Source organism: Atractosteus spatula, chromosome 13 (assembly GCF_055471065.1).
Source record: "Atractosteus spatula isolate fAtrSpa1 chromosome 13, fAtrSpa1.hap1, whole genome shotgun sequence".
Taxonomy (NCBI): Eukaryota; Metazoa; Chordata; class Actinopteri; order Semionotiformes; family Lepisosteidae; genus Atractosteus; species Atractosteus spatula.
In genome coordinates this window covers 29,186,855-29,200,114 of record NC_142718.1, presented here as the reverse complement: position 1 = coordinate 29,200,114, position 13,260 = coordinate 29,186,855, and the positions used below count along the sequence as shown (strand labels likewise).

Here is a 13,260-nt window from a genome sequence, read left to right as displayed (position 1 = left end):
TTTGCAGTCTGTCTGAGCCATCTTCTATGTGTGTTTTATCACACTGCAGTATTTAATTTTTCTATTAAGATATATATTTTGACATAAAAAAGACTTGAATACTCTTTACCTCAGATTAATTTAATGTTTCTGCTGTTTGGCAAGTGTTTGTTGTGTTCTTAAAATAAAGAGTTGTTTAATTTACCAATTAACTGTCTGGTTTCTTCAACTTTCACTCAGGAGAAAAAAATCTGCCTTTAAACTTGAAAGAAATAATGATTTGACATTTATTGTGATAATTATCCATATCGAGTGATATGAAAATTTTTATCGTGATAATGTTTTTGGCCATATCGCCCAGCCCTAAAAGCCTATATTATCACGTCACTGTATTTTAAAGATTGTGAAAAAGTGACTCACAATGCATCACAGACATACCCTGCATTGCAGCTATTATGACAAAATAATTAACCTTTTTCTCCAAATGTCAGAAAATTTAAAAACACAAGATTTCATCTGGCATGCATAAGGCTGTGTAGAATTACATATGTACTCTCTGTACACAACCCCACTTAGTACCTGAGCAGATGCTGTCAAGATGGAGAGAAAATGAGGTGTAGACATTTTCAGAATTGAAATGCTAGCTCATATGTACATGTACACATCTAAGGGGAAAAAATCCGACCTAATTTCAAGTTCTTATGCTTAGAGTAGCTACAGTATTCTTCCAAACAACGCCCCCTACTCTTTCCCCTTCTGGCACAAAAAAAGTGCAAAAATGAAACTTTATAATGGAAAAATGTGACAATGTGGCATTTTGTAAAAATTTGGAGGAAAACCTAGCTATGAGACCATAGTGAGCAAAATCAGGTCAAGCTTTACAGTCAGACTTGTTAGAAGACAAAGCAATTCATCTTGGTTTCATTTTTGCCTATATAAAGGACACATTGCATTTGTTAATAAAAGTGGAATAAAAACTTGTGCAAAAACATGTTTAGCAGTGTCTGACAGTGTACTGATGATCTGGAAGAAATTGTGTTAATTTTTTTTAATTTAGCGCAAGACAAATAGCTGTGTATTTTGTTCACAGCTTTTCTACCTGGGGATAGTGAATACAATTCTCTCCTGCTGTACCTGTGGCAGATACCTGCAAAGTGTTCCCAATGCCCTAATCTGCAAGTTATCTTTAGAACTCAAACTGCTAGTGCCAAGAAGATTGTTGTTTGCTGTGTTGATTATTACTCAGCCCAGTGGTGTTTACTTCACACCACCATTAGAATCACACAGATAATTGCTGAATCAAAGACTTTTGACAAAGGGAAAATGACAGTGGTTTACGTCACTAGGCAGGCTGTGTATTAGCTTAGGTGATTAGATACTTTTTGTTTTTAATACTATACCAACACACAGCTTTTAAACCAAGCTTGTCAGTATAACCAGTAATGGCTTGTGATGTGTATGAATATGTTCCGTACTGTACATGAGTGCTATGCAATTAAAACTAGGGGAATCTCACTATCCTATGAATTCATTTCATATTTGTGAATGTGCTAGATACTTAAATTTCATTTTTAAGTACAAGTAAAAAGGTTGATTTACAATATATTTTATTGCCCCTTTTCTATTACTCCTGAAAATTCATTAAAGCTTGCTAGCCTAATGTAACAGTAGTGGAATTAGTTTCTGTTACATGATTGAAATGATACAGGAGTATTACTGTTTTTGAATTCGATACCATATCCAGAGATAGTTCAAGAGGGAAATTGATCTCCCATTATAACCAGAGAAGGAAACCACCATGTATGGGTATATAAGCTGTCCTATGTATCTCAAAACTATAACATTTTAAATCTTGCAGCTTTCTTTCTGTATAAAACAAAAATCCTAGAAATTGTGTAGAAAGTATGCGTTTTTTTTCATTCAGGGTCCTCCAACCGATGCCCCAGCAGTAGATACAGCAGAACAAGTGTACATTTCTTCCCTTGCGTTGCTGAAGGTAAGAAAATGAATATTCATGAAACCCACAAAATAATTAATCAAAACGTTTTTTTTTATTTTGCTTTATTAACTTTGATGCTTCATTTTGTTATGCTTAAGAACTACTAAGTGAAATACTTCAAATCACTGTTGGTTTTGTTTCTTTGTCGCTCACATTGATTATTTTGCCTTTGAAGACCGTGTCATGTCACCTCCGCATTATAGTGATAACTTGTCAGGTTCAAATTATCCTGGAGGCTGCTTTAAAGAAAAAAAGTGCCTGTGACATGTGGCACTAAAAGTCTTTAACTGCTGCTCTGACAACTATTAATGACGTGATGTTGATTGAGAAACAGGTTACTTAATTAACCATTGTTTATAATTACTTGTAGCAAAATTGTAGTAAGGTAAGATGCATTTTCATTGTGTTTGTTTGCTAATGTTTAGAACTCATTTTAAATCTTTCCATTACTGTAATTTTTTATTACACAGATGTTGAAACATGGGCGGGCTGGTGTTCCGATGGAAGTCATGGGTTTGATGCTGGGGGAATTTGTGGATGACTACACCGTCAGAGTGATTGATGTGTTTGCTATGCCTCAATCAGGAACAGTGAGCACTCTTTTTTTATTATATTAATCATTTTTAAAGTAAAAGTGCAGAGGCATTCACAATATCAATCTACAAATTTAAGCTTTTGTCTGTTCATCACACAGTTAAAAAAATCAGCATATGTAGCTGTTTGACATATGTAGCATATGTGCCTTTTTAAAAAAAAATGGGGATATCAAAACACTTATGTGTAGCAGTCATTAGTAACTTTAAAGGTAATTTTTCTTTTAGTTTTAATCTTTTGAGGTGTGCTGTAATTGGTTGCTGTAATTTGCATTTTTATTGCTAAAAAAGCTGTGCCTAATTTAGATGTTTCAATAAAAATCTAAATTGTTAGGCATTTGTGGTGTTATTCACTTCCTTCATTGTGGTATTAAAGTGACACTGTGAAGGAGTCATATACACTATTCTATTCTCATACATATTCGTTTCGCACAGATCTGGGGGACAAGTTTTTGGGGGGAATTTTGTTTTATAGGCTGTTAAAAAAGGACTAATGAAATTGCTTTTTTAAACAGGGAGTCAGTGTTGAAGCAGTAGACCCTGTCTTTCAAGCTAAAATGTTAGATATGCTTAAGCAGACTGGAAGGTAAATATGCATTATTTTTATTGTATATTAGTACAATTTGTTTACATTTTTTGTAGCTGCTAATTTGTGTGCGCGCACTTGGCTGGTAATATGCATTTGTATTTTTTACTATGAAGACATAAGACAGTATTATAGTCATATGTTATACCATTTATGCCCTTCAACAGTTGTCATCTGCTTGCTCAAATACCTTTACTGTGAAAAACTTCAAAATTAATGTGAACAAAAGGCTCAGCAGCCCAGCAACATAGTGCAAATTGCTTCTTGACGGAGTTCTTAGTCCCACTGCTGATTTAATTGATATTTAAAGGGTGGATATTCAGTCTCAAGTGCTGAAAGGGTAAAAACTGGCTCAGAGAAGGTGTGGTAACAGGGTGAAAAATTGAAAGCATGATCTTCCACTGCTAATGCACATCCCCTTAATGATAACACTCCTTTGTCGCACTTTCTTCATTTTCATGTTTTCACTATAGCATGATGAAAGAAGCATTTTTTTACCCATGTTTTTTTTCACACCTGTGTTTCCCTGTACCCTGCCCAATTTATACCCATTTTGTTGAGATCCTCTTTCATTTTGAGTGTGGAGTTCATTCTCTGTACAGTTAAGGCTCTTCCTCTCAATGCCCTGTCTGTTTCAGGCCAGAGATGGTGGTTGGTTGGTACCACAGTCACCCTGGCTTTGGGTGCTGGCTGTCTGGCGTGGATATCAACACTCAGCAGAGCTTTGAAGCCCTGTCAGAGCGGGCTGTTGCTGTAGTAGTGGACCCTATTCAGAGTGTTAAAGGAAAGGTACTGTCAATTTTTATCTGTGCATATTCATGCAAGAAAAGTAAGTTGTTTTAGTCTTTTGTGTGGCATTGTTTGGTGAGTGCATATATTTTATATAGAGGCATTCTGATTTTGGCACTGTTGTGTTTTCAATTTTAATTTCACAACATATACATTTTAAAAAATGTCACTGTACTGTAATGCTGTTTACTAGTTTGAAAAAAAAATGCAAACTGTAATTTTAGTGTATTTAAGTTCATAGTGAAAGGTATCCTGCATGCAGCCTTATTTTATTTCTGAGTAAGGCTTAACATTCTTTTCATTTATAAAATTAATATTATTCTCCAACTCAATAAGGAACACTACTGGATTTAAATAATGTGTGAATGTGTTTTAATTGCTGATGGGTATTCAAAATAGATAGTTTAGGATTTGATATACTGTTTAGGTTTGCAGTAATAACCATACTTCATCTTGATAAAATTCTGGATTATGTTAACCTTTATTTCTTTTTCCCCCTTGTTTGGTCGTCTTTCTTTTCTATTCCTATTTTGGCCCCATATGCCATTTTCCTATTTCCTGCCTCCAGACAGCAGGGAGCAGCTCTATTATCACCTTCACAGAGCTGTCTCTAAATGTGAGAGGCAATTCGATTTTGCTTTGCCATTGGGAGGGTGAATAAGAAAGACTGCAGCACATAAAGAAATTGACTTAGGGCTTTACTGCATTAAACTTCTGCTGGGGCGTGTTGTTCCAGCATGTACCCCTATGGTTTACTATATATTTTTTGAGATATTAATCTAATTTCTACACAAGTATTGGTGAAAACATTTTCTGTATTAAATGTATTTCATGTCTGTACTCAAAAATGATGTATATGATACATCATTAAAGCCTTAGCACAACAGATGTCTGTTTTTAAAGACCTTAAACAGAAAGCTTTTCTTTATTCTCAATTGCTTTATTTTTTGCCTGATTTTTAAATATTTAAAATATTTTTTTACATGGATTCTCTACTGGTCCTTTTCATAATATCACACTACAGATTTTTTTTTATCTGCCACAATTATTTTGGTATTAAACCTGTTTTGCTTGAGAATAAAAAAAGACTGACTGTGTTGCAACTCTATAAATTAAACATGAGTTTGAGCGATAATCCTCAGGCTGCACTTTTCACGCTGCATTTTTAATGACTTTCTCATTCGACTGTGATTTCAGCCTGCTATTTTAATTGAGTCTACGGTTGTAATATGGCAATCAATCTATTGTTCACTCCCTTTTCAGATTCCAAAACAGCATTCTGTGCTGTCCTTAGGTTTTAGACACACTGTTCCACAAGGTCTTTTTTTCATTTCAATAAGCAACAGCTTTTTATACAAAATGATTTATAATTTAATTACTGGTTTAGTGCTTGATTTGCACTGCCTAATTGTCATCATCAGAAATGGCTCAGACAATTTTCAGACATTTTATTTAAACCAGTCAGATGTTGTGTATCATTTAACATTTTGAGATATTAATGCACTATTTACATTATTAATTGCTTTTGATTTGTCCTCTGCTAATAATTGATAAATACATTTTAATTGTAAAATCTTTTTTCAATTACATCTAATTTGCTAAATTGGTTTGCAAATGTGTGCAGTTTGCAAATAAAATCTCAATGCTCTTTTTCTTTCTTTTGGCCTAAGCTTTGCATGCAGATTTCAGGGCTATAGCAATGTCTAAGTTGTGTGAGAAACAGTGTAGCATTTTGACCTCCTTACAGAAGAAATGCTGAATATTGTTGCAATATAGATATTTTCTTTCAGGTTTGAGGCCAAATATGTGGAAAATCTCTAAGGAGACCAAGGAAATGCACACACTTCATGGCATTGCTTTTCTTAAGCTAAAATTGATGTTTTATAAATAATTTCAATGTTACAAACATCAACCCCACAATCACAGCGATCCAGTGATATTCATTTGGCATAAGTCAGTTTCATTTCTGTGCGCTTTTCATCAAAAATGGCATAAAAAGTAAGATTTACCTGAATTTTTTATGCCGTGGGCTTACCAGGGACAGTAGATGATGTTTTTCACTTGTAGATGTCTGACAGTGCATGGCAGCATAAATAACAAAATGGTCGCAAACCCCAGCTGCACTTCCAAGGTCACACGTTTCCCTTAATTATTAAAGAAACCAGCAACAAACTGAACAGTTGATAACAGGTCAGTTGCAGGTGATAAAAGAAGTTTTAGATGGGACATTAGCCCTTTTCTCCACTTTGTGATTTTTGATATAATATCTTTCGATTCGTTTAAAAAAATTCGTACATGTCCCTGGTTTAATAGATATTGTGTGGTACAGATAAACCTGTTGGTGGCCATTAAATGAAAAATGAAATCAATTTTGTGTATTTTTTCAGTTTTTGTTTTTAAGTGTAAATGGTTAGAAACATTATTTCTAAATAATTAAATTGACAATTTCTGAACATCCACTTATTTATACTATTTACATGTTCTGTTTGTTATATTTATAAAATTCTGTTTTAGTGTGCAAAACATTGAAATTTGTATATTACATTAAGCTAACTCCTATTACAGGTGTATTACTAGCATATCAAGTTTCTGGAGTTTCACAGAGTGCTGAAAATACTTTGATTTACCTACAATAGAATTATACTTCATGCAACATCTTTGAATTACATAGTATATTTGACAACATTGATTTTTTGTAGCTGAAAGTGGACTGGAGTTGTTTTATTAACTTTTCACACTTTTCAAGTACCTTAACAATTACATATCCATTACAAAGCAGCCAAGATAATCCTTTAAATGAAAGATTCAAAATAGAAAACGAAAGAAATCATGTAAATACCATAAGGACCTGTTTAAGTTTTCTGTGGTTTTTTGAGTCATACAACAACTAAGGAGGCTTCTGAAGTGTGACTATACAGTACAGGATTAACCTCCATGGGGCTCTGTATACACGGTTCCTGTTGGTTTTCCACTGGCTGTTTTGCTGAGTAGCACGTGATCTAGCCTGTGAAACTCTTGCTTCATAACCCGGCTGGGGGTGGAGTTACTGACATTTCTCGTCGCTTGGCTTCAGCCGGTGCGAAGAAGATGGCTTCTCGCCGTGCTGTAGATTAGAGGAAGACGCATTCAGTCTGGGTCTGGCAAAGTAGCTGAGGTTTGTTTACAATTTAAGAACTGAAAACTTCTATCCAAAATGATAAGGTATGTGCTCAGATTTGTTTTAAAAAAATGGGCATCCCAAGTGTTTCATCAGTAGAGGCGCTCACCCAAGTGCAGATTGAGCTCAATGATTACAGGTTCGGGCCTGGGCCTTTACCTGAGCAACATAGAGAGTAGGATGGCACTAGTCACTCAGAAGTTCTCTGCAAGGCAGTGACCTCTGCGGTTTCCAGGGTACTTACAGGCATGTGGTGCTGTAGCTGAGGGACACGCCTCTCCTACAGCCAGTGATGAACCTCTGGTATGGGGTTGTGTTGCCTTAAAAGATGTGCTAAAAAACGAATGGATTAGAGGTGGGTGGGTCAGAGGAGTCTGCCTAAACTTGCTTCTTCTCCCATGTGTGCAGTCACGGGGTTCAAAGCTAGGAGCGATGAATAAACACACCACTGGCTATTCCAAATAGGGTGGGTGTGTAAAAATAATTGGCAGTTCTAAAGATAAGAAATAATTAATATCCCAATATATTTCTCTTAAGATATATTTCTATATTCAACCTATATTTCTCAGGTTGGTGCTCTCACCAGGAAGCTTTTATTCCATGCTACTCTCCATGTGAAGTTACCATAGCTATCAATATGCAAGTCGTGTAAGACCAGGCTTGGTTCAAAGTTAGCATTGTCTCGGCTCGTGTGTGCCTTGGGAAAGAGGTGTTGAGAACCAAACTGGTAATGAGGCATTTGGTTTCAACTTTACAAAATAAAACTAGATAACAGCCATATATTCTGATATGAAATAGTATAAACATTCTTCCAAACAGACTGCATGTTGCTTTAAGAATTATTTTATCGTTGTACCTTGATTACACTTGTAGACATTTATGATGGAAATGCCATTTCATTGGAGTGCATTATGTTTAGTGTTTGCCTCATTAAGTAGTGAATACAAGAGTTACAAATGCTGCTGAAATCACAGATTTTCCAAATGTGCAGCATCAAATCTGTACTCAATGAGAAGGCCATCGTTGTTTTTTTTTTCCCTTTTGTATTATATTTGCCTCTATGGACAAATGACTAGGTAAAAATATTTCTGTCATAACTGTGTTGACTAGTCCATGATGCACTGGGTTAGTTGTGCTGAATTTCTGTAATACTTAAATGAGTTTTCTTCAACAACACAACAGTTTCTCCACCTGAATTGTTACAGAATCATTAACACCTACTTCACCCTCCCCTCATTAGTACACTGGACATTAATGAGGCATTTTATTTTATTCTCTGCTCCAAAAAAAGCAATTAGTAATACAGAATTCACCGTTAACTATTTTTGTCTTGCATTTGCCAAGTTAATGTGTTCTAACATCAGGTTGTAGGTTAATATTAAACTACATAGAATAAATGAAACAAATCATTCATTTTTATGAAATTAGACTGTTGGCGATAATTTAATTTCTCATTTACTGAGGATTAGTGCAGGTCTTGGATTGCTACACTACATCGATAGATTAAAATGAAATTGTTAGCATGCAGATATTGCATGTGTAAATATTAAGTGGTTGTTGACAGTACTAGGAAATCATTTAGTCCATACATTTTGAATTCTGTGACTGTAATATTTTAGTCACATTGTTCATACCAGATAACAGAAATTTATTTTATATGGTACATGTAAATACGTTATTCTCTGGAAAAATACATGAACAAATGCTCTAAAGAGCAAGATGACAGTATAGTGGTTGTTTAGGTTCTGATGTCTTTAAATGTAATATTCAGCACTAGAGCTTTAGGTGGGGAAAAATTCGGAAATGTTTTGTTTTATGTGATGCTGTTACACAGAAATATAGGAATCCGAAAGAATGCTTCATCATAGCCAGAGTATCTGAGGTTAAATAAAATCTACTACACCACCCAAAAAGTGTCATTGTCAAAGTTCAGAGGAATTCAAGGTTTGTCTAGAAAGTAGGAACAGATGAGTAAACCTGGGGTTCTCTGGCTTAGGTTAATCAATGCACTGCACCTGCTGCTTCTAAATGGGAACCGTTTTATTAAGTCATGCATGTTGTTGTAATCCATTTTCTTCTTTTGCATACATATTCTCAATCTCACCATTTTCTGTACCTTGTACTAAAAATGATCAGTTCTTTCAAAACCCCCAAGTTATTACCAGAATTATTTGCCATTTTGTATATCCTATATGTATCTTACTCTTTGAATACACAATGGAAATTGTGAGGACGAAAACCTGACTTGTCCCATGGTGGATGTTATGTTATGTGTTGCTGCTGCTGTTCTGTGTTTGTTTTTGGTGTTTCCTTAATGTCTTTGTATTGGAGCATACATGCAAATAAGCGTTTCGTTGCATTTGACAATAAACTGAATTGAAGAGAATAAGACATTTGTCCACCTGTCATCACAGAAGGGAGATTTCAGTTTTGTCACTGAAATTGTTGACTGTCAATTACAAAACATGACTCTGTTGATATCAAACTAATGTTGTTTCTAGGCCTCAAATTTTAACATCCTTTTCTTAAAGATGTCCGCTATTAAGCATTAAAAGGTGTAAAATAATGAGAAACAGAAGCTGATCTCTAGGGACAACAAGTACCTTCATCTCGGGAAAGTAAGCTAATAAGGGTTTAAAACCCACAACTGTCCAGGCAGTCCTCTGTAGACCACTGGCTTTCCTTTCCACATTAGAGACTGATCCTTAGTGACAATAGCAAACCAGATTTAGGAAAGAAAAAAGTTCTAGAAATTATTAGTTATTAGTTCATTTCTGCAAATTTGAAATCACCACCTTCTTTAAAGCAAAGATGCAAAAATATATGCTGGATGCTTATTTGCTCTTATTTTGTCATAAATACAAGTTCAAAATAAAGTCTGTAAAAATTTATTTCAATAACATCACATAAATAACTTAGATGCAATCTTAAATGCATTCACATAAAAATTTTAGTGACACTGTAATATAAGCCACTACCTGTCATGAATCGCAAATAACCTTGGCTTTACTCTTCTCTGGGTTTGCAGAGCCCTTATTACAACACTGATGGGTCATGTTTATCCATCAGACATGGAAGAATATTTTATAGTCAGAAAAAGCAATAGCATCTGACTTGAGCAGTATACTAGGGCTGCATTCCTTACTGGCTATAATTTTGTTGTCATTTCGAGTATAGTGATCATGCCTTTGATGTGACAGTACTGGGCATTAGATAAACTCCCTAAGCCAGTGCTCACTTTCAGTCTTTTTCTCTCCTTGTCATTCACATTGATTAAATTAGACCTGGGTGGAAAAACATGTATGGAACAATAAGCTATAGAAATCATTGCTATACAATTTTGCGTCTCATAAAAGCCTACATTGAAAATCATACGTTTTTCTTTTAATATTTAAAACGATGAACAAGGCCTGCACAAAAATTGCCATTAATTGTTGTCAACTTAAATACTAATTTAAATGGCACTTTTCCTATGGTGCGATCAGCAGGAAATTCCTTCTGTTTTAGTTTTTTCATTAAAATTATCTGGAAGATATCCAAAAGCAGATGTGCATGTGTTGTGGATTTTGCCCTTTTGCTTGCAGTTTGTGAACACATTTGACATTACATCTTGTTTTCGTAGGTTGTTATTGATGCCTTCAGACTGATCAATGCCAATATGATGGTTCTGGGACATGAACCAAGGCAAACCACATCAAACCTAGGTCATTTAAACAAGCCATCCATCCAGGTAAGAAAGAAAATTGGAAAGGTTGGATAGAAGCTTTGGTTAATGTTTGGATTGCTATATTTATCATTTCTAAAAAGAAATGCTGAAAAAAATGATTAGACACTCTGGCTTGGTGCTTATACGTAAGTCATCCAGCAGCTCACTGATGTAAACTCTTATGTACTGATACAACTGCCATAAAATTGTGATATGATGAAATGATGAACGTGCAATTTATGTTTTGTATTGTGTAATTGATATTAGCATGGTAAATACAAGCATATCTCTATTTTATTAACAGAATTGAGCAGTGGTTTCCTCTTCTAAAACTTTACAGTAAACCCTGCTTTAAGCAAAAAGGGAGAAGTAGGTGGTGTGTAAATATTGGTAATAATTGGTATTCTATTCCATGCTCAGTGAACCAGCTCTTAAGAGTTAAGCTGTGCCTTAAACCACTCGGCCAAATAATGCGTGTTAATGGTTTATGTAATGCAATAGTAAGTTTGAACTGTTCACATTTGAATGGATGATTTCTGAAACTGAGCAATTATATTTGGGATTATATTTATTGGTTTAATGAATTAATGTTAAAAATTATTTCATCTTAGCCTTAGCATTTGTGTTTTTTATATAATGAGCAAGTTAAATGTAGGAATTTCCAGTAAATATGGGATTTAATTATTATTGATTACAAAGATGTTATTACCAATATAATATGTATTTAGGGAATGATAATTGCAGCTAGTGCTCAATTAAAATGTTCTCTCTAAAAAAGATTGCCAGTTTTGCAAGTAATATAATAAAGTAAAACAAGTAAGGTGTGTCGTTATTAGAATTCAGTAATCTACTGATGTACACAAATAAAGCCAATTTAACATGGTAAGAAAATCTCCACTTTTATTATTGCCCAATGATTTCTATCAAGATTTTTAAAGTTAATGGTTACGTCTACAGTAAAACACATGAGTAAACAAATAGCTGCAACTACCCCCCTCCCCATCCAAAAAGAACCCTGAGGTTTAGATAGCGTTGTCATTAATAATCACAGGTGTTCCTCAGAGTTTCTGGGTTCCGATTCGGTTAGTTGTGTAACTAGCTTAGTCGAATGCAAATAACTTTTAAAAGTAAGACAAATAAACCATCGAACTGAATTGTTCCTTGCCTGCAGTGGGTATAGAAAAAAAACAGTCTTAACTACAGGTCTGCTGTGGATGTTAAAGTGAACCATAATGAGTAGGAAATGGTCTGGCCTCTTGATTGGGCATAGGCAAGTCCATGCTTGTATGTTTCAAGAGAATAGATTACTGGACCTTATTGCACAGCTGTAATGACCTCTCTCGTTAACCTTATAGCTTCAGACCTCTTCATTATTATATAAACAATTTGTGGTTCCACACAGCCTGTGCCGGAATATCATACAAAGAGTTTTGCACATTTAAATGTATCCAATGGAAAAAAAATATATTTTTGTCTTTTCAATTTTAATAAAACAATGTACATTGTCTGAATGAGAGAAGTCATTCTTCTCTTTACCTCTAACACTTCTTTAAAAGATGTTGGCTAATGTAATTGACCTGCAGGGTTTACCCATGTGATTTGAAACCCTACATAGCCTTTGTCACAAACAGTGTGATGCACTTTAAATATAACCACTGTGGTCACTAAGAAGTAACATGTGGTACTTTTAATTGGTATCCTAAAGTAATATTAATTGGTTTGCACTAGGTACTCTAAAAAAAAATTGCAAGCCATTTTTCAAATCAAAATTAAATTCTTACACATTAAAGCAAATTCTTTCCACTCTAAAATCAGTACGCATGGGGTTTCCAATTCATGTTTGAATCTTGATAAAGTAGTTTAAGAATCTAAATAGTACTTTGTAGGGGGCTGAATTGTATCAAAACTTTAATATATTGTAAAATTGAGGATCATGTTAAAAATTTTCCTTTGTAGTCCACAGAACTGTCAACCTTAATGTAATGTTTTTCATAATTGTTTAATCTATCACTGTACATTACTTAAACTTCGGTTTCTTTTGCAGGCTTTAATCCATGGATTGAACAGGCATTATTACTCAATTACCATCAACTACAGGAAAAATGAACTAGAACAGAAGGTTTGTAGTCTTGTCATTGTACTATTTTTAGATTTTGTTAATGTAAGGTTTATTGAGTCTTGAAGATTTAGACAGTGCATCAGGAGACATTTGTGTTCTCTGTACTGATTTTGAATGGGAGTTATTTCTCAAAACTATGGAACAGACAGGAAAATTTTATCAAATGGATTTTTTTTAACAGTCAGAGCCCATATTTATGAATTTTGATGCATTAACACGTCACAACAGAAGATGTTTAGATGTTGAATTAGTTCAATAGGATGCAGTTAAAACAATAAACCTAAGTTTAAACCTAAAATAAGATTATTGTTTGAAGCTTTTAAAGAATATAA

General features: G+C 34.4%; 1 protein-coding gene across 1 annotated transcript in view; it reads left to right on the top strand.

Annotated features, from left to right (window-relative positions):
- The window catches only part of psmd14 (proteasome 26S subunit, non-ATPase 14), a 28,852-nt gene that overhangs the window by 13,302 nt on the left and 2,290 nt on the right, over positions 1-13,260 (top strand). Inside the window, exons 3-8 of the mRNA XM_088930775.1 lie at positions 1,904-1,975; positions 2,449-2,568; positions 3,087-3,157; positions 3,796-3,946; positions 10,726-10,833; positions 12,854-12,928. Coding sequence (XP_088786901.1) covers positions 1,904-1,975; positions 2,449-2,568; positions 3,087-3,157; positions 3,796-3,946; positions 10,726-10,833; positions 12,854-12,928 — 597 coding nt within the window. The remainder of the gene's footprint in view (positions 1-1,903; positions 1,976-2,448; positions 2,569-3,086; positions 3,158-3,795; positions 3,947-10,725; positions 10,834-12,853; positions 12,929-13,260) is intronic.